The sequence below is a fragment of the Bos mutus genome, chromosome 10, assembly GCF_027580195.1.
Source record: "Bos mutus isolate GX-2022 chromosome 10, NWIPB_WYAK_1.1, whole genome shotgun sequence".
NCBI lineage: Eukaryota > Metazoa > Chordata > Mammalia > Artiodactyla > Bovidae > Bos > Bos mutus.
This window is the reverse complement of record NC_091626.1, coordinates 47,438,426-47,460,001: the sequence shown is the minus strand read 5'-3', so window position 1 is coordinate 47,460,001 and position 21,576 is coordinate 47,438,426. Positions and strand designations below refer to the sequence as shown.

At 43.9% G+C, this 21,576-nt stretch overlaps 1 protein-coding gene across 2 annotated transcripts in view; it reads left to right on the top strand.

Annotated features, from left to right (window-relative positions):
• Positions 1–236: 236 nt before the first annotated feature.
• Positions 237–21,576, top strand: part of SHC4 (SHC adaptor protein 4) — a 137,588-nt gene continuing 116,248 nt past the window's right edge. For both annotated transcript variants that reach the window (XM_070378520.1, XM_005892149.2), the window contains exon 1: positions 237–1,245. In XM_070378520.1, coding sequence (XP_070234621.1) covers positions 661–1,245 — 585 coding nt within the window. In that variant the 5' untranslated portion in view covers positions 237–660. The remainder of the gene's footprint in view (positions 1,246–21,576) is intronic.

The window sequence follows — 21,576 nt, the reverse complement described above, 5'->3', positions numbered from 1 at the left end:
TCACTAGTACTGCTGGCCTGTGGCCCAGATGGGATGCAAGACAAGATCTTCCAAGAGAGGGCAGCCATCAGGAGAAACGAACTCAGGCACAAGGGCCTTTGGCTCATATAGTCATTCTCCCCTCCCCCCCCCCCACCTTTTTTTTTAAATGAACAATCACTAGAACAAATAAAGGGTTAATAGGCCAGACATTGCCCCGCCCTGTGGGAACCGGAGGGAGCAGGTTTGAAAGTTCCTGTGCGCAGAAGGGAGGATGGGGGTGGGGGGCGCTAAATATTTCTGCAAGGCTCCCGCACCGCCAGCGACGCGGCGGGACCGGCTGGCTGGTTCTCCGCCCGGTTCCATGCCGAAGAGTAGGAGGTGAGCGATCCTCGCCGCCGCGAGGCTGGGTCCAAGCTTTCCCAGCAAGGAATCCCCGGCGAGAACACCGGGTGCTGCCGCTGGGCCACAGACTGGACCGAAATCAGCTGGGTAGGCGTTTTCCCCTAGGCTGTTACCCTCGAGGACCCGGAGCCGAGGCGGGCGAGCGCGAGAGCGGAGTTGGAGAGGTGGCTGCCGCAAGTTGCACGGGGCATTGAGGCATTTGTTTCCCGTTCCGTTTATCTAGCAGACAGCGAGGCGATTTATGCAACAGTATCCTGTTTCAGCACTGCCAAGGCTATGCGAGAACGCGGTCAGGACAGCCTGGCAGGACTCGTGCTATATGTAGGACTCTTCGGGCACCCCGGGATGCTGCACAGGGCCAAGTACAGCCGCTTTCGGAATGAGTCCATCACGTCCTTGGACGAAGGCAGCCCGGGAGTCTCGACAGGGAGCAAGGGCTCGCCGCAGCCTCCTTACCCCACCCTGGCACCTCACCTGCCCGCTGAAGATGCTGCCTTGGCCTCCCAGGAGAGCCCCACCCCATTGTGCACCTTGATCCCTCGCATGGCCAGCGTAAAGCTGGCCAACCCAGCCACCTTGCTGAGTCTGAAAAACTTTTGTTTGGGTACCAAAGAGGTACCTCGACTCAAGCTCCAGGAAAGCCAGGACCCGGCTCCCAGCAGCCCGGCTTCCCCTGAAACCAGTCTCAATAGGGCTGTGCCAGCACCTCCGCCTCAGCGGGACCCCCTGGGGCACAGGGCGACCTCTTTAACTCCTGACGCCTGCCCACTTCCCGGCCCTGGGGAACCAACCCCCCGGAACAGACAGGACAGACACTTTGTGCAGCACCTGTTGGGGCTGGGCATGAACTACTATGTGAGGGTAAGTATTTCCCTCTCTGCACTCCTGCAAGGGGCATATTCTCTGCTTTCTGAAAGGGGCTGCGCATCATCCGGCCGAGTTTCAGGTTTGGATAAGTCATCAGGGGGCTTCCCAGGTGGCGCTAGTGGTAAAGAACCCACCTACCAATTCAGGAGACCTAAACGACACGGGTTCAGATCCCTGGGTAGGGAAGACCCCCTGGAGTAGAGCTTGAAAACCCACTCTAGTGTTCTTGCCTAGAGAATCCTATGGACAGAGGAGCCTGGCAGGCTACAGTCCATGCATAGGGTCCCAAAGAGTCAGACACGACTGAAGCAGACTTAGCATGCAAGCACATAAGATATTGTGTAGCTGGAGGGGGCGGAGAAGGGGAGGTGGTCTTATAGGTTTCCCTACAAATATCTGGCCTGTATTGAAATCACATGACTTTTGGTTCAAGAGCATGAACTGGTGCTACATGTTAGTGTAGGTAGTTGCCAGGGTAGTTTCATAGAGAAAGCTGAGATGTCCCTGCTGGACTGAGCATTCTGTACAAGAAGAGTCAGGAATTTCAAATCTAATTAGTGATTAAGACTCAGTAAATTATACTGGCCATTGTGTTTCAGTAGAGATTTTTGTGCTGGAGGAATACATAGTGTATCAGGGACCTGAATTGTTTTTAAAAATCTAATTCAGCATTTAACAAACACTTCTCCAAACATGGCTGAATCTCTAGTCTTGTGTTAGGAGGTAGCCTTAGGTCTTTGGTGCACATTTTTTTTGTCTTTATTGCCTACGCTGTGGCCATGGGGCCTTGTCCATGAGCCATGTGCAAAATCAAGGTCCTTATTGGCCTTGCATCTGCCCTTTTCTATTCCATATCTGAGTAAAAAAAGATTTGGCTTCTGTTCTTCTAGAGCTCACAGTTTCAATCAGGGAAACCAACAAATACAGGTGAAATAATAGAACAATATTTAGCAACATATATCTGGTGTGAGATGCTGAAGGAATTCAGGAAAAGGGGAAGGTTGTTGTGGTCTGGGATTCATTCATAGGGGAACCCTCAGGGGAATGTGCATCTTGGAAGAGCTATCAGATCTTTATTGGCAGAAAGCGGGAGATTCCTGGCAGGGCAAGAATTGGAGCAAAGTCCAAAGGCAGGTATTACTGTGGTTACTGCAGGGGAGCATCATGCTGGGCTTAACTGAAAAAAGAGGGAATGCTGGAGGGTAGCTGGTGGTAGGGAGCGTGGCTGGCACATAGTTGATGCTCAAACGAATATGAGTAAAATAAGGCAAATTACAGACAAATCTCGGGTAGCTTGTGGGGGAGGGAGCAGCTGACCAAAGCTCTTAATGCCTAATAGGGAGTTTTTAACACTCTGACTGGTAAACAGGAACCCTCATAGGTTTAAAAATCAACTACAACCTGATGAAGGTAGTTTCAAAAAGACCAATCTGTGAATTTATTTGTGAAGCAGGGAAAAATTAGCAATTGGGAGGTCCATAAGAAGGATACTCTAGTTTAGGCACTAGGTCTGGTAACATGGATTAATGTGAAGATGAGAGAAAACAGATGAATATGAGTCTCTGTGAAAAGAACCTCAACAGTCTTGGATGACAGAGCAGATCATTTCAGATCATCATACAAATAATAGACGGGTGAACATTTATTGAGCAGTGAGTAGACTGCTGAGTGTGTTTATTGCTATTTATAGTGGCTGTGGATAATTATTGATAGAGTTGTGAGGAATGAAAGATAACTTCAGATGTAAGCCTTCCAATGGGATTAGCAATGTTAGTGATAGAGTGAGTTGGGAACAGGGTCACATTATGTTTAAAGTAATGATATTTAACTGGTTCTAATTTGTAGGTAGCAGTTGTGTAAGACTAGCACTCTCATGAGAAGTCTGATCTGAAAGTAGACATTTGAGAGATAGCCCAATAACTGTATCACACACAGACAATTAAGATCTCAAAGAACGTTAAATAATGAATGCTGAAAGGGTTATAGGGAAAGCAGGCTAGGGGCGGCCTTGGTGAATTGGTAACAAAAACCTCCAAGGAAGATAAATTTATAGGACACTCAGCCCTTACCCTCCCTCACAGTGACACAGCTCATCATGGAAATAGTTTCATGTATCTACTAAAAGTTTGTGGGTACTTGTTATTGGTCAAGTGTCCTCCAAGCTCTAATGGGAGAATGTGGTTCTCCTACCCCATGCTCGGCACCTGCCTTCCACACCACCTGGACATCCTCTGTCTTCTGCTTTGCCTTTCCTTCCCTCTTGTACTTCCTTCCACCTCTCCACACCCATACGCATATACAATTTCTAATGTGAAAGAGTTGCTGTGTGATCTCCATTTCCCTAGGGAGTGTCTCCACTGGCATTTTAGATTTTTAATGAGGATGCCATCTGTCTTTTTCCTGGTGATAATGACAGGTCCTAGGAAAAGTGCTGACCTCATGATCTATGTGAGTCACACTATGTTGCCAACAGACAGTGACATGAAACACCAGTGAACACCTCTTTTAGGAAGTCAGAAATACATGGAAAACCCTAATTTATTAATTTTTATAAAACCCTAGTTTTGAAAGATGGAAGGAACTCAAAATTTATCAAGCTCAATGCCTCTATGAAGAAACTGAGGACTGGAGAAGTGATTTCTTTTTTACAGCCACACAGGTGAGCCAAAATAAGAGTTAGCGGCAGAATCCAGTTGCCCTGTGTGCGCCAGTCTTTGCTCCTTTCACCACAGGTTTTCATCCTGTTTCAGATTCTGCTCAGAATTCTTTTAGATGTGATGTGCACTCATTTTAAAAGATGAAATGCCAACCTGTTAATTTATAGTGAAAATTATTGTGCCAAGGAAACCAAAATTGTGATCTCATCTGTAGAAAAATGTGCATAGAAAGAGTTAAATCAGAGGCTTCTTGATGATATGGAATCAGAGTAGAGGAGTGAGAGAGATACTCTTTTTTGAAGAATTTATTTTATGATGATAACACTTGTTTATAAGTTTCATGTGTACAACATTACATTTCTACTTCTGTATACACTACAATGTGCTCACCACCAAAAGTTTAGTTTCCATCTTTCACCATAGAGTTGACCCCTTTACAAAGCTGTTTCACCTCTGCCACTTCCCCTCTGATAACCTCTACTATATCCTCTGTATCTACATGTTGTTTTGCTTTATTTATTTTGGTTTTTATATTCCACATATGAATGAAATTACATGGTATTTGCCTTCTCTGTCTGACTTATTTCACTTAGCATAATACTCTTAAGGTCCATCCGTATTGTTGCAATTCTTTTTCATGGCTAATATTCCATTGTGTATACATATATATACATGCATGCTAAGTTGCTTCAGTCATATCTGACTCTTTGTGACCCTATGGACTGTAGCCCACCAGGCTCCCCTGTCCGTGGGGATTCTCTGGGCAAGAATACTAGAGTGGGTTACTGTGCCCTCCTCCAGGGGATCTTCCTGACCCAGGGAATGAACTTCCATCTGTCTCCTGCGTTGGCAGGAGGGTTCTTTACCACTAGCACTACCTGGGAAGCCATGTATATATATTTATATATATATATTTTTTCACATCTTCTTTATCTGCTCATCCATTGATGGGCACTTAGTTTGTTTCTATACCTTGGCTAATGTAAATAGTGCTGTGATGAGCATAGCAGTGCATATATCTTTTTGAGTTAGTGTTTTGAATTCTTTGGATAAATACCCAGAAGTGACATTATTGGATCGTATGCTGCTGCTGCTAAGTCACTGCAGTCGTGTCTGACTCTGTACGACCCCATAGATGGCAGCCCACCAGGCTCCCCTGTCCCTGGGATTCCCCAGGCAAGAACACTGGAGTGGGTTGCCATTTCCTTCTCCAATGCATGAAAGTGAAAAGTCAAAGTGAAGTCGCTCAAGTCGTGCCCGACCCTCAGCGACCCCATGAACTGCAGCCTACCAGGCTCCTCCATCCACAGGATTTTCCAGGCAGGAGTACTGGAGTGGGGTGCCATTGCCTTCTCCGTTGGATCGTATAGTAGTTCTGTTTTTAGTAGTTCTGTTTTTAAATTTTTGAGGAACCTCCTTACTGTTTTCCATTGTGACTGTACCAATTTACATTCTCACCAACATTGTATGAGAATTCGCTTTCCTCTACATCCTCACCAACACTGTTTGTTTCCTTTTTGATAATAGCCATTCTAAGAGCTGTGCAATAATAAGAGAGATTCTTGGTGGCTAGTGGACATAGGGGCAGCTCTTTTAGTCAAAAGACAGCCACATATTCTACTTTCTTATCCACATCATGTGAGTGCTCCTCTCCTTGCCCAAATCTGTTTTATTCATTCTCTTATCTATTGAGAAAATATGTACTGTAGACCAAATGTGTGACAGGAACTATTCCAGGCCTTAGGGACACATCAGTGAATTAAGAGACCAGATCTGAACCCTCATGGAACTTACATTCCAGTGAGGGAAGCTGAGTCATGATGAATAAACCAGTAAATATGTATGTATCAGTTCAGTTCAGTCACTCAGTCATGTCCGACTCTTTGCGACCCCATGAATCGCAGCATGCCAGGCCTCCCTGTCCATCACCAACTCCTGGAGTTCACTCAGACTCACGTCCATCGAGTCAGTGATGTATGTATAAGTAAATATAATATGTCATGTGTAGTAAGTGCCAGGGAACATTAAAGCAGGGGAAGTAAGAAAGGCAGTTAGTTGGGTGGAGATGGAGGATATTGTATTCTTTTTTGTATAAAAATGGCATAGTTGGAGCTCCTTTTAATTTTGTTGTCTTGTGTCTTTTATCTTCACAATAAGTACTTAATTTGCCATCTACTCTAAGTTAGAGTTGACTTTAGGTTAGATATTCTTTTAAAAATAACTCTTTTTTTTGGTCTTATGATATAAAATCAGTTATACAGCTGAGAATACTTTATGAATCCCAAGAAACTATTTTTGAGTAACTTTCATTCAAGCTCAGACCTTAAACTGCCTGAAGGTTTCTCAAGAAAAGTGGTCTAGCAAACCATTCTTTGCTGCTGCTGCTAAGTCGCTTCAGTTGTGTCCGACTCTGTGCGACCCCATAGACGGCAGCCCACCAGGCTTCCCGGTCCCTGGGATTCTCCAGGCAAGAACAGTGGAGTGGGTTGCCATTTCCTTCTCCAATGCATGAAAGTGAAAAGTGAAAGTGAAGTCGTGTCCGACTCCTAGCAACCCCATGGACTGCAGCCTACCAGGCTCCTCCATCCACGGGATTTTCCAGGCAGGAGTACTGGAGTGGGGTGCCTTCTCCAAAACCATTCTTTGAGAGATACCAAATTAGAAATGGACAGCCAGACTGGGTCTGAGCAAAGTAGTGAGGTGGGTGAGGTCTGTTAAATGTGGCCACATGCTGACGTTTGTTCCCACCATAATATTACATTTCAGTTTCTCATGAGATATTTCCGATTCACTTTGTCTAGCAACAAACATTCATGTGGAGGTCTCCCAGGTACCCAAAATGGTCTGTGTATGGTGAGCATGGAAGATATATAACATGACCAGTGCTCTCATGCGTAGAATGAGAGAATTGATCTCAATGACCTTGAAGGTCCCCATCACCAGCATTTTTCTCCTTCCAGTCTTATTGAGATATAATTGACATACAGTACTGTATAAGGTTAAGGTGTACAGCATACTGGATTTGACTTTTATACATCATGAAATGATTACCACAGTAAGTTTACTGAACATTCATCATCTCATATGTTAATGGATACAAAAGAAAAGAAAAAGAAAAACTATTTCTTTGTGATGAGAAGACTTAGGATTTACTCTCTCAGCAACTTTCATATATAATGTACAGCCGTCCCAACACCAGCATTTACAGGCACTAAAGCTCATTTCTCCATGTGGGAGGTATTTAAATATTACTTTCCTTTCCCATACCCAGTTCTCAGATTGCCTACAACTTAGTTCAGAGACTAAATAAATCAGAGGCAAAGAAACTAACCCAGACGGAACTGCCACAGGTTAGCACAGTAGTTCTTACAATAAAACATGGAGAAAGGCTGTTTTCTCCCGGTGAGGACATCGAGACTCAAAGAGTGTATTGTCTACCCTCCACTTTGCAATGTAAGTAAATAGCAGACTGAAGATCCAAATCCAGGCTTATCTCACTCCAGTGCTCTTCTTCCCACCCTCTCCCCTTACCTCCAAGCAAGTCAGGCAGTCCTGCAGGTTCGTAAATGGAGTAGCACAGAGGAAGGACCATACTGGGCAGGAGAACTTTCTAGAGGACCAACCCATGGAACTTGCCTGCTTGCGTTCATTTGCATGATTTCAGTCTCCTCACTTCAGCTGCACCCAGCGTAGCCATTTCCAGAGACTGTATTAGTATCCTAGTGCTGTTGTAACAAGTGTCACAAACCAAATGGCTTACAACCACAGACATTCATTCTGTCTCGGTTCTGGAGGCTAGAAGTCTGAAATCAAGCTATCTGCAGGGCCACGATCCCTCGAAGGCTCTAGGAGAGAATCCTTCGATGCCTCTTCTGGTTTCTGGTGGCTGCTAGCAGTCCTTGGCATTACTTGGCTTGTAGAGGCATCGCTCTTGTCTCTCCCTCCATCTTCACATGTCTTTGTCTCCTGTGTGTCCAAGGACACCAGTCATTGGATTAAGGCTCTCACTAATCCATTATGACTTCATTTTAACTTCATTGTATCTGTGAAGACTCAACTTTCAAGTTAGGCCACATTCATAGGTTTTAGGGGTTAAGACTTCAACTTACCTTTTTGAGCTATGCAATTCAACACATAACAGTTCCCCAAAACATTTATTGCAGTGTGTTTGCCCACAGAAACTTTTTTGCCTATTGGGCTCATCAGTTTTGGGTGCAAATACGATCTTTTGACTTCCTTTGTAAATCTCATGGTATGTTCTCACCATCCATCTTCCCTTTTCTAATGTTGTATCTTAATACTGAGGCTGTAGACTAGTATTGCCTATTGTCTACACTGGATGTGGTCCACGGTACTGTGATGTTCCGTCTGCCCCAACTGTCTTTTCTGTAGGAGAGCACTGGTCTAGGAATCGTGAGGTCTAGGTTAAAGTAATGGCTCTGACACTAGCCAGCTGTGTGACCTGGGATGAGTCATTTCACTTCTTTATTTTCTTATATTTGAAACAAAAGTGTACAGAATGCTATCTGTGATCCTAAGACCCCATGTCCCCTTTCCCATTGTCTGAAATCTATTAGGATCTCTTTTCTGAAGGAAGTAACTTTTCACACCTTTGTCTCAATAGCGAGGAGACAGAATGCCCTTAGCACCTTCTTGCTAACCCTGAGCTGGCTTCACCAGTAAAGCAGAAACCTTGCACTAGCATGGATACAGGTGGTCAACATTTTAGAGAGATGGTGAGAGAGGAGTCAGGTGGAACAGTATCCAAGTATGGGATTCTAGGGAGGAGTAGATGGTGGGCAGGTCCAGGAGGCAGGCCAGTGTGAATGATGGTGGTCAGTACTCTGGGACCATGGCTTTGCTTACTTGGTCTAGCCAGCAGGGCCATGCTGGGGCTTGGCATCCAATCCAAGGTCTATAGGAGTACCAGGAATTAACCCTTCTCTGTTTTCTCTGGGCAAATGTGATAAAAGAAAAAGGCCTTGCCACACACAACAGCAGTCTAATAACTCTAACCTTGAAAGTGGAAGATTTCTGACCCTGGCGAACCCTTGAAGAGACTGTCCCACGGTTTATGCAAAATTATGGGACTTTGGTTGTGTGGATTAGTGGTGTGTGCACAGCTAATGGCAGGGCTTTCTGCCTCTGCTGTTTTCCCTTTTTTTTTTTTTTTTTTTTTCGGAATTATTGGTGGATAAAAGAGACATCATACAGGTGCGAGGAAATAATTCCAGCTAAAACTGACTCTTTGGCAATGAGGGTATTATATTTTCTTACTATTTCTTTCTTGAAGTAGATGTAGAAGTGTATTCTGCAAGAACTTAGGAAAATCCTGGCATAGTTGACCCACTGTTCCTGTTCTTTTTAAAACTGTACATATCCCTTGATCTGACCAGTCCTTGCTCACCCCTGACCACTAGAGCGTTAGTTGGAAGATAGTGTTTCAGAGATCACCATGTCCAAAACCTTCATTTTGCAATTGAGGAAAGAGGCTCAGAGATGTGAAATGACTTGCCCCAAGTCACATAGCAACTTAGTGGTAGAACCCAGACAAGAACTGCCAGTTCTGTCTGTGCTCTGCTTAGTCATTCAGTTATGTTCAACTCTTTGCGACCCCATGGACTGCAGCCCACCAGACTCCTGTGTCCATGGGGATTTTCCTGGCAAGGTTACTGGAGTGGGTTGCCATGCCCTCCTCAGGGGATCTTCCCAACCCAGGGATCGAACCCAGGTCTCCTGCATTGCAGGTGGATTCTTTACCATCTGAGCCACTAGGGAAGCACAGTTCTGTCTACAACACTTTTTTTTTAATAAAAAATTGAAGTACAGTTGATTTACAATGTTAACTTGAGGTGTACAACACAGTGATCTATCTATATATATATATTATTTTTCAAATTATTTTCTCTTATAGTTTATTATAAAATAATGAGTGTAGTCTCTGTGTATACAGTAGGTCCTTGTTGGTTATCTATTTTATATATAGTAGTGTATATGTCCAAAATTCTATTTTCTGCCCCTATCTTGCCTACCTTCCCTCACTCCCCAAACTAAATGCACTATGCCAAACATATCTACATGATTGAAATATTGAATACATGTCTTTTTAAAAGACCAGAATAAAAATGTTTTTCTGATAGGAAAACAGCCTTTAAAAAACCATGAGAAGGAAAAGGAGATCAAGGAAGAGTGGAAAGGAGCCCAAAATGCATTGGCTTTGCCAGTTTTACCCTTTTGTTTATGGAGGTCCTGGTGGGTGGCAACGTGTCCATGTTGGGCCAGGACTTGTACAACACGCATGGACTGACCTTATTTCATTCATCTAAAACCCCTTGGGGTCATTTCGCATAAGTGGCTTTTCCTCTCACTTCCATTTTCATGCTACTTTAAAGCTAGTACCACACTGTGTCATCACATGGGTTGGATGGAAGCCTCCCTATTTCCCAGTGTGACAGTCCCACCATAAGGAGAGTGATCTAGAAGATACACAGGGCTCAGGGGGCAAGGCCATGTCACAGTGTCTTTTTTAGAGCAGGGTTATGAGGTAGCTGGGGTCTCTTCCCCTCTCCTAAAAGTTATAAGCTTTGGATCTCAGGGTGGTCTGGTCAGATTTGCAATGGATTATCAAAATCATGGTGATCAAAAGATGTAGGCCTCAGTGTTGTGCACAAGTAGCCACTACTGAAAAGGTTGCACCTGAAACAGAGTTTTCTGAAAGGATATTTGGGAAAGTCAAGAGGCCTCAAAGAGCTGGACTTTTGAAAACATTTGTTGGGGGGCATCATATGAGAATGTATTGATAGCATAGCAATGATGATAAGGAAGTATAAATTTGCAACCATAAACTCAGATGTACAGGTTCAGTTCAGTCACTCAGTCGTGTCCGACTCTTTGTGACCCCATGGACTGCAGCACGCCAGGCTTCCCTGTCCATCAACAACTCCCGGAGCTTACTCAAACTCATGTCCATCGAGTTAGTGATGCCATCCAACCATCTCATCCTCTGTCATCCCCTTCTCCTCCCGCCTTCCATTTTTCCTAGCATCAGGGTCTTTTCCAATGAGTCAGTTCTTTGCACCAGGTCGCCAAAGTATTGGAGTTTCAGCTTCAGCAACAGCCCTTCCAATGAATATTCAGGACTGATCTCCTTTAGGATGGACTAGTTGGATCTTCTTGCAGTCCAGGGGACTCTCAAGAGTCTTCTCCAACAGCACAGTTCAAAAGCATCAATTCTTTGGAGCTCAGCTTTCTTTATAGTCCAACTCTCACATCCATACATGACTACTGGAAAAACCATAGCTTTGACTAGATGGACCATTGTTGGCAAAATAATGTCTCTGCTTTTTAATATGCTGTCTAGGTTGGTCATAACTTCCCTTCCAAGGAGCAAGCGTCTTTTAATTTCATGGCTGCAGATGTACAAGAGATGTCATTAAAATATGTGTTGTTGCTGTTGCTAAGTCGCTTCAGTCATGTCCGACTCTGTGTGACCCCTGAGACGGCAGCCCACAGCTCCCCTGTCCCTGGGATTCTCCAGGCAAGAACACTGGAGTGGGTTGCCATTTCCTTCTCCAATGCATGAAAGTGAAAAGTGAAAGTGAAGTCCCTCAGTCGTGTCCGACTCTGAGCGACCCCATGGACTGCAGCCTACCAGGCTCCTCTGTCCATGGGATTTTCCAGGCAAGAGTACTGGAGTGGGGTGCCATTGCCTTCTCCAAAATATGTGTGTGTGTGTGTGTGTGTGTGTATATATATATATATTTAAACTGTAAATATTTAAAATCATGAAATCCAGCACTAAGCCCTCTCTTATTTGTTTGACAATATTTTCCATTTTGGTCATTGTTTGTCCCCCAGTCTCAGGATCACATAATGAATTGAGGGGATTAATTGGTGCCCCTAAATAGGAGAGAGGCCTCTGACCTTCAGTTCATTGTTTGTGGATGGTTCCCTAAAGGCAAGAACACCCCAGCATTTGACCTTCTTTTGCCCATTAGGATGTTTATCCTCTCTGGGAGCCCCTTCTGAGAATCCAGCCTCTCTAGCTGCCCCTCCAGAGACCTTGTGTTTCCCTAGAGCCTGGCCAAGATGCAAATTGGGATCTGTGATGCTTAGAGGCCCACCAGTTTCAACCACCCATTGCCTTCCCATTTATGCTCCTGAAGAAAAGGGATGACTGATGGTTGAAGCAAGTTCATGGGAATTCCAGAAGCAGCCAGAACCAAAGAGGTGACGATTGAGGAAGGACCAAGGTCAAGGGCAGGAAGAAGAGGGCAGACATTTAAGACTGGGAAAAGATGGAGTGAAGTTGAAGGAGCTGTTCCCATTTGGCACGGCAGACACTGGCAGCCAAGGATTCTGAAGGCAAACAAGGCCAAAGGCAGTTCTTGGGAGGGATTGGCAATCATGTGACATGTGGGAGGTTCATGGGATTGAGAGAGGGAGGGAGGGAGGGAAAAGAATGCAGAGTACAGGCAGTGCCTACCCAGAAAAGAATCTGGAACACAGCGGTCATAAATCAACAGTTTAGTTACATATTTTGTCTGGTCAAATTAGAAAAAAATTTTCTTTTGATCAGTACCAAGATTTTAAAAACCAAGAACGTTCATATAAAACTCTGGATTTTTCTGGCTTCTTAGAAGAGCTGACAGCACTAGGCTAGCCATCCCACATGTTAACAGATGACCAGAGGTGGGCACTGAGCCACAGTCCCACTCAGTTGCACTCACTTCCATCACCTGTCTGTCCAGGTCCCCCGCAAGGTGGCTGAGGTTGCATAACTACCTGTGACATTGTCTTTTTTTTCCACTTTGGAATACCTGGGAGAGAAGCTGAGAATGTCCTCTTCCTGGGGACCATAGTGGGGCTTCTTTCTTTTATGCAGTGAGACGGAGTATTGGGAATGGGTGAGACCCAGGAAACCGGGATGCGGCCTTCTCCACTCAGAGGGTCTCTTCCCATCCTCACAGAGTTGCAGAGTTTTCAGGAGTAGTGGGGCTCCAGGACTAGTGCAGGCCATTCCTATTTTGTGAAAATGTGTCAGGCAAAGTTGGTTTGTGTTATCAGTTCTTTGTGGTGATGAATTTTCCCAGAGAAATAATGTCAAAGGTTGATAAAGCTCTCTCATATGGCTGAGGAGAGGATTAAGTGAAAAAAAACTTATGTATAAAGATTAGCACAGAGCTTGTCACATGGTAAGTCTCAGGTCGGGGGAGAAGAATGAACTTTCAAAGTTCTAGGAGTGTCTTTGGGCAAAAAAAAAAGAAAGAGAGACTAGCTTCGATTTTGGCGTTTTTGCCATTCCCTTTGGCATCCTTTCCCGTCCAGCAGTGCCACCCTGTAGAACTTTCTTCCCTAAGCCTTTCCCTATGGTGCTCACCAGGGCAGGCTTGGCCTCTTCTCTGAAGTTGCCTACTATTTCTTTACTAGTCAGCATTCCTCTTCCCTCAGTACAGCAGAGGGAAAAGCACTTGCCTTTGGAAAAATATTTATTACTTCATCGAATCTTCATTGTAGTATTTCTCAAAGTTTGCCAAGCATCAACTATATCAGTTAAAAATACTAGTTAAAAGTGAAAACTTTGACCTTACCCCCAACCCCTGCTCCCCCCATCTCCTGCCCCTCTGGCCATCCTGAATTTGCTGCTTCAGAATCTCTAAGGCTGGGCCCTAGAAATCTGCATTTTAAACAACCCCCCCACCCCTCTATGATTGGAGAAGGAAATGGCAACCCACTCTTGTATTCCTGCCTGGGAAATCTAATGGACAGAGAAGCCTGGTGGGCTATGGTTCGTGAGGTCAAAAAGAGTCGGACACGACCGAGGCACAGAACACCAACACACACACACACCCACTATGATATTCTGATGCACAGAAAATTTGGGAACCTCTGCTGAGTCCAGCTGGTGCAGTGGTTCTCAGTCAGGGATGATTTTGCTACTAAGGGGACGTCTGGCAATGCCTGGAGACATGTTTGGTTGTCATAACAGGGGAAGGGGAGGGGAAGTACTGGCCTTCAGAGACTAGAGGCCAGGGATGTGGCTAAACACCCTACAATGCTCAGGACAGCCCCCACAGTACAGAATATTCAGGCCCAATGTGTCAATAATACTGAGGCTAAGAAATCCTGAGTCACAGGGATGAAGTGCATAAACCTGGGCTGTGCATTTGGAGGTAATTGTGAATAAGAAAAGAATCAACATCTGATTCAGCATTTGACTCCTAAAAATCTAACCCAAGGAACTTCTAACTTTCTCAGGCCTTCTCCTTTATCCTCTCTCTCTTTGTAAAAAAATTTTCTATTTATTTATGTGGCTGTGCTGGGCCTTAATTGCAGTATGCATGGTCTTTGATCTTCATTGCAACATGTAGGAATCTAGTTCCCTTATCAGGGATAGAATCCAGGCCCCCCTTCATTGGGAGCACATAGTCTTAACCACTGGACCACCGTGAAAGTCCCTCTTTTAGTCTCTCTTAAATCCACAGATTCTTTAAAATTATAGTTTACTTTCACCTCCACCCAAACAATACTGCTGTGGCTTCCATATCAGGATCTCAGATGGTGGGAATGAGAGTAAGGACCCTGTGTTGTTATGACTCAGTTGTACATCAGATATGTCCACACTGGCAAAGGAGTTGATCGTTACTCAGGTGCTTTCTGGGCTCAGTGGCATTTGTAGACTGACTTGGTATCTTACCAAGGTTTTCTACCTTCACTTCTATAGGGAAATGCCTTCAGAATTTAAAGATAACTTACGTAGATTTTAAGAACAGAGCCTGTTTTGGGTTGGAAACTTCCTTTTGTTAGAGGGAAAGAACTGCTGGAAAGCAAGCAGCTTGAGCAGAAAGCATGTGCCCTATAAGTATAACCCCAGAAATTAGATTTTTCCCCTCAATGTCATAAGAGAATAATTTATGTGAATCATTCTTTGGGGAATGGTGAAATGTATAATTCAAACCTTTTTTTTTTTTTTTTTACATAGTGCCAACTCTGGGACCTTGAAAGGCATTATCCCTCCATGTCCTCTCTTCTCAGCATGACTCCTTTAACCCTGGACACAGGGCTCAGACTGATACATTGACTACAAAGTACTGTTTCATAGTGAGTTAAGTGATCCAAGGTCACAGAGCTCATGAGCTGCTGAGCAGGGACTATAATTCAGGTTTCCCTACTCCCAGGCCAGGGCTCTTTTCACTATCTTCTGTGAATAAGATGTAATCTTGCATGAGGCGGTTACAGAAGGGAGAGGAGAACAAAGGTGTCCACACAAATTCCTGTAATATATGGCAGTGCCTAATAGATGACACCAAAGTGACACAAGCAAACCGTGTGGGAATTCAGGGAGGAGAGGGGACTCCTTCCATTTGAGACGATTGTGGAAAACAGGGTTTCTGAGTCTTGAAAATGGAGTTTCTATAGGCAGAGATGGAGGAAGAACATTCTAGGCAAAAAGCATGACAGGGTGAGGCATGGAGGTGGAAAGTGGAGGATATATTTTGACAGAGAGTACAGTTGGACTTGGTTGGATGATGTGTTAGGTATGTGCTGGACATCAGAGCATAGCCTGGTGCTAAAACAAAGTTGTATAGTATCTGAGAAGTTGGATTTTCCAACAGAAAATTGTTGAATAATTTTTGAATGGGGGAATCGCAAACTTGGAGGTGTGTTTTAGAAAGATTACATGGGCTGCAGTGTTCAAAGAGGACCGAGAAGAAGGGAGGCTGGAGAACAGGAGCCCAGGTGAGAAGTGGGTTGGGAAGAAAGGCAGTGGCAATAGAGACAAGGAAAGATGTGAGACCCACTCAATGAGGACAGGATTAGGAAGGAAAGGTCTGGGCATCAGGGGTGAATTCCTTTAAGCATGTGCTGCCTTCAAGATGAACTCAAAGCATCCAGGTGGAAATCTCCAGAAGAAAATGGGATAGTTAGGTCTGAGGAGAGGGTCTGTTGTTGGCATCAAAGCCCAGGGAACAGACGAGGCTACCAAAAGGGAAGTGTAGAACAGAGAGATGCATGCCACATTGAAGTCCTCTGTGGAGGGGGAGGAAGAACAGGCCTTGATGAGCAGGATAGAGAGATGACAGGGTACTCTAGGGAAGAGAGGGGAGGGAGTTTCAAGGAGAGAGAGGTTGGATAAAGGAGTATCAAACCCATAGAAGATTCAAGGAAGATGAGAACTGAGAAAGAGCCATGGTTTGGCCTTTTATCTTCTTATTCCCCATCTCCACTAAGATATTCACATTCAACTGCTGCAAACCAAGCATAGAGTTTGATGCTCCAAACCTCCATTCTCTCCCCTTGCCTTCTCAGGAAGTAGCATCTCCCACTTTCCAAGTCAGAACCACACACTCTGTCATACTCCACCCAGCCTTCAGTTATCAAGTCCAGTCAGTTCCACCTTTAGGATGTTTCTTGTGTGCCTCCGTTTTTCTCCACCTCCACTGCAGCATTTTCAAACTTAATGATCAGCTTCTTATGGAACTATTTCATGAAACAAGCTTTGTGAAACTCTACAACGGTAGCTTTCAATTGAAATTAGGAGATGAATCATCATAATATAAGATATATACCTATAGAAAATAGATACTTCAGGGTACTGGACTCTTAGAAGCAGACAACTTCTATTTGGGTAGTCAGAGAAGGCTCCCAGGGGAGATGGCATTTAAGATGGTCCCCTAAGGTTGGATAGAAATCTAACCATGGGGATTATTTTTTAAAAAGGATATTCCAGATGGAGGGGACATCGATGAGGAAATATAGGTTATGTACAAGGGAGAGCGCTGATTTCAGTTTGGCTAGAGACCTGGAAAATTCCATGGATGGAGGAGCCTGGTAGGCTGCAGTCTATGGGGTCGCTCAGAGTTGGACACAACTAAGCGACTTCACTTTCACTTTTCACTTTCATGCATTGGAGAAGGAAATGGCAACCCACTCCAGTGTTCTTGTCTGGAGAATCCTAGGGACGGGGGAGCCTGGTGGGCTGCCGTCTATGGGGTCGCACAGAGTCGGACATGACTGAAGCGACTTAGCAGCAGCAGCAGAGTAGAGACTGCTTTGGAAAAAAAAAAATCAGTGGGTAGTAAAATTTGAGCCAGATTATATACAGCAGGCCTTAAATATCAGGCTAAGGAGTTTAGATGTTTAAGGAGGCATGAGGATTCATTTGTGCTAGAGAAGGGAGTGACTGCAGGTGGGGAAGCCCTTTCAAAGGTTATTGCAGAGCTAATCAAGGTGAGAAGTGTCTATATGAGGGTCTTGGTAGAGGGAATGAAGTAAAGAAACGCTGGCAGAGACATTGTGGAAGAAACATTTGATGAAGGGGCAGAGAGGGAGGGCAGATTTCAAGCCAGCCTTTTACCTCTAAAATGTTAAGGTAAAGACTTAGGGTGAGATGGGAGGACATGCCAGTAAAAGACATGGGGATCACAGAAGGAGAAGCAGAGTTGGAAGGTAAGAGGTTTCATTGCTGACTTATGGAGCTTGAAGTCATGGAGAGTCATCTAGACAAGTTGGGGGTGTCCTACCGGCAGGCAGAGCTGGGAGGAGAATCTGGCTGCTTAGTCAAGCTAAACAATTGAGTGTTCTTATCTGACAATTGTCTGAGTAAAGCAGAGAGATTTTAGGTGATTTTAGAGGGTGGTAAAGTGTTTTTTAATGTGTAGTAAAAGGCCTCTTTTCTGATGAAATATTTCATATACTGAATACTTTTGACCCTTAAGTTAAAATTATATAAATATGCTTTTGTGTTGTTGAATCAAGGCCTTTTCTCTGTTTTATACATAGAGTGCTTAATATCCCCTTTCACCATTCTTGCATAAATTCGACTCGTAGTTTATCGTCTACATTCCTTCTTTCAATTTCTTTAGAGTGCGATGAGTTCTCAAACACGTGTTCAAAGCAGTCTGAGTACAGAATCAGTTTCATTTTTTAAAATATCCTTTAGAGTTGACTTATCCACATATTTAATTTAATGTGATTTTAAAAAAGGAACTTACCTTCGTAAAGTCTTTCCAAAGTTTTGATGTAGTTCTTAGAGAAATTATAACTTTTTAAAAAGAATCCACACTCATATTTTATTTTGTTCAATATCTACTTGTTGCTGTTGTTTTTTAGTTGCTGAGTCATGTCCTATTCTTTGTGACCTCATGGACTACAGTGTGCCAGGCTCCTCTGTCCTCTGCTATCTCCCAGAGTTTGCTCAGATTCATGTCCATCTAGTCTGTGATTCTATCTAATATACTTGGATGATATGATTTCAATAGCAATGACAGCTGCCATCTGCAAGTATGGTACAAATACAGTGGGATTCTTGGTGAGTCCACAGTTGAAATGGTGGCAGGAGATGCAGACATTCCAGTAACCTGCTGGCTGCAGCAAGCTGGCGCAGTGGTAGCCAGTTAGCAGAGTTTTATTGTAGTATTGTGTGTTAACAGTGCAGCAACTTGGTTTGTTGATATGTCTCAAGATCCCTAATTTTTTGTTGTCACATGGAAATGCTTTGTTGCATAGCTGTAATCACTGAGCATGTTTTCCATTCTACTTTTTTTCCTACTAAACTTGACAACATTATCTTGGCCTTGAAGAGCAGACAGCATTTAATGAATACTGTTGTACTGACTCTCCAAACGTAAGGTTTCTGTTCAGGGAAAGTGATACACAGAGAGAGACAGTGTCTGAGGACAAACTAGGAAATAAAAACCACAACTAGGAATACAGCAGATATCCTGACTGTCCATGAAGAATCCTATTCAAGACCCTGTTTTCAGGAGATGAAACTGAATCAGCAACTATAAGGGTCTCTCTGGGGAAGGAAGTTTAAATTTAGAAATTCATCTATGGCCCTAAGCCTTTCTCTTTATGAAGAAAACCAAAACACATGCAGGATTTGAGTTTCCTCCACTATTGTATTTATTTACCAGCTTGAAACTAAGAAGGACCACCCTTTTTTCTCTTGATAACAATCTGTATTTTATAGGGTGCCCTTTGCATCTCCATGACATTTTGTAAAATTAAGCAAGTAGAATAACTTTGTTACAAGAACAGATATAATTTTCTTCAAGTGTATTTATTTTTGGCTGTTCTGGGTCTTTATTGCTGAGCACGGGCTTTCTGTAGTTGCAGTGAATAGGGGCCGCTTTTCGTTACAGTGTGGGGGGTTCTCGTTTTGGTGGCTTCTCTTGCTGCCAGGCATAGGCTCTAGGATGCCCAGGCTTCAGTAGCTGCAGCGTGCGGGCTCAGCAGTTGTGACTCACAGGCTCTGAAGTGTAAGCTCAGTAGTTGGAGCATAGTTGCCCTGTGGTATGTGGGATCTTCCTAGACCAGGGATTGAACATGTCCCCTGAATTAGCAGGCAGTTTCTTAATCACAGGACCACCAGGGAAACCCAAGCAGTTGTCATTTATTCTTGGTAGCTTTTGTTTGTTACTTGGAAAAAATACATCTCTCAGGTGCAATAACATTAAATATTAGAAATATGCTCTACTCTACCAAAAACCAATTTGACTTTACATATCTCTTTACCATACTCAACAAAATGGATATATTTTAGCTCTTATCTGCTCGGCGCTCCTAGGAATACAAAGCCCTCCTGGATCCTGATAAATGAGGTTGTGCTCTCATTTGTATTGTTTAAAAATGGAAAAATCAGGACTAGAATAAGGGGAGAAGAGCTATGAGGACTAACTTTCTGAGTTCTTTGTTTAACTTTTCTTTATTGTGTTTTCTGAAACGTCAAAGGTAATACGTGCTCATTTTGGGAAAAATTCCAACAATGCAGAAGGTAAAAGGTAAACAGTCCTTCTGTAGGGTACTTTGCCACTATTAAATTTGTTTTGTGTTCTGACTTTTTTCCTGAGCATTGCATATATGTCTGTGTGTGTGTCTGTGTCTGTGTGTGTCTGTGTGTGCAGGCATGCATGCTAAGTTGCTTCAGTTGTGTCTGCCTCTTTGTGACCCCATGGACTGTAGCCCACCAGGCTCCTCTGTCCATGGGGATTCTCCAGACAAGAATACTGGAGTGGGTTGCCATGCCCTCCTCCAGGGGATCTTCCCGACCCAGGGATTGAACCCAGATCTCCCGCATTGCAGGTGGATTCTTTACCTTCTGAGCCACCAGGGAAGCCCATATAAAAAATATACACACACATACAGACATAGTTGTTAACACAGATGAAGATTATATTAGGCACCCTGTCTGTATCATGCTTTTTTTTGGGGGGGAGCTCTAACTGGTAGATTAGATAGGGGCACCCTACTGTGTCAGAGCATGCTGATCCTCAGTGGTAGTGCAGTGTACCAGAGGAGGGTCACACTTGTGGTTTTTCCTCTGTGGAGAGACAGTTCCCTGACTTTCTTGGCCCTGAGGGGAGACCTCACTGCCCTGTACTGCTTCAGCTTGCTGTCCTTTGTACCTCAGCTTCTGTCCTCACCTGCTCAGTTGCTTCCCCAAGTCGGGTTCTCTCAGCCCCAGGGGATCCTGGTCTTCAGTCTAGGGACATGTACCTCCATGTAGTCTGTAACTGGGGATGCTGAGATCATCAAGACAGACCATTTCCCCAAAGGAAGTGAGAGAAGCTTAACTAATACTAGTCACTTTGCAACAACTCATGGTGTATGGGGGCATATCTGTTGATGTCAGCATGTATGTTGTTTTGGAAGGCAAAACCTGGGGGTTTTCTCTGAATATTTCTATTAGAGAAAAACACTGGGATTACATAAATTCTGGTGTGCATTTTTGGCTGGCAATTGTTTCATTGTTAGTATATAGATTAGCTTATTTAGGGCTAGAAAGGATGACATCATTTTAGGCTCTTGGTTTCTGTTTCATCATTCAGCTTTGCCTTAGCTTCTAGAAGTCAAAACTGATCATATGTGATTACCTTTGAATGGATGAGAGAAGGTGCGGACTCAGGGGTGATATCCTGGGCAGGCAGGATCCTCTCACTCCTACCCACTGACCAGAATGACTTTGCTGGGGAGCATTGCAAGGCCTGGTATTTCAGCCAGGAATGGAACCTGTGGGGTGGGATGGAGGAAAACCCTGGACCAAAGGCTGGAGTATTTTTATGTTGGCTTTCTTTTGGTTTTCTGAAAGGGTGTTAGAGATGCTATTCAGGTGCTCTCTCCGGCAGCACATATACTAAAATTGGAAAGATGATATTCAAGCTAAATGAAGAGATACTTGGAAAACTTTTTGATTTGAACACAAAATATCTTGGAAGTACTAGAAGTTTGAAATAAATGCCTAAAACTTTTCAAGGTAGTACATCCACCCCCACCGCTGACTCCCAATCACCACACACTGTGGATGGGAGCTCACACATACCTGGCTGCATAATGCTGGACTCTTAGAACCTGTCTGAGTTATATCAAGTATCTCTTCTTAATCCCTTCAGATACAGAGATGAGTTAAAAAAATATGTTAACCCATCTGGAGTAGCTCTAAGCTGTTCACTCCAAAACAAAGAAATCCTTCTTCAGCACCAGACCTTAACGTTCTTTTTCCCCCCTAAATTGCAGTTTGATTTTAAGCATGGGAGAGTGGGATCTTAGCTCTTATTTATTTATTTATATATTTATTTGGATATGCTGGGGCTTAGTTGTGGCATGCAGGATCTTTGATCTTTAGTTGCAGCATGCAAACTCAGTTGAGAATCTTTAGTTGTAGCTT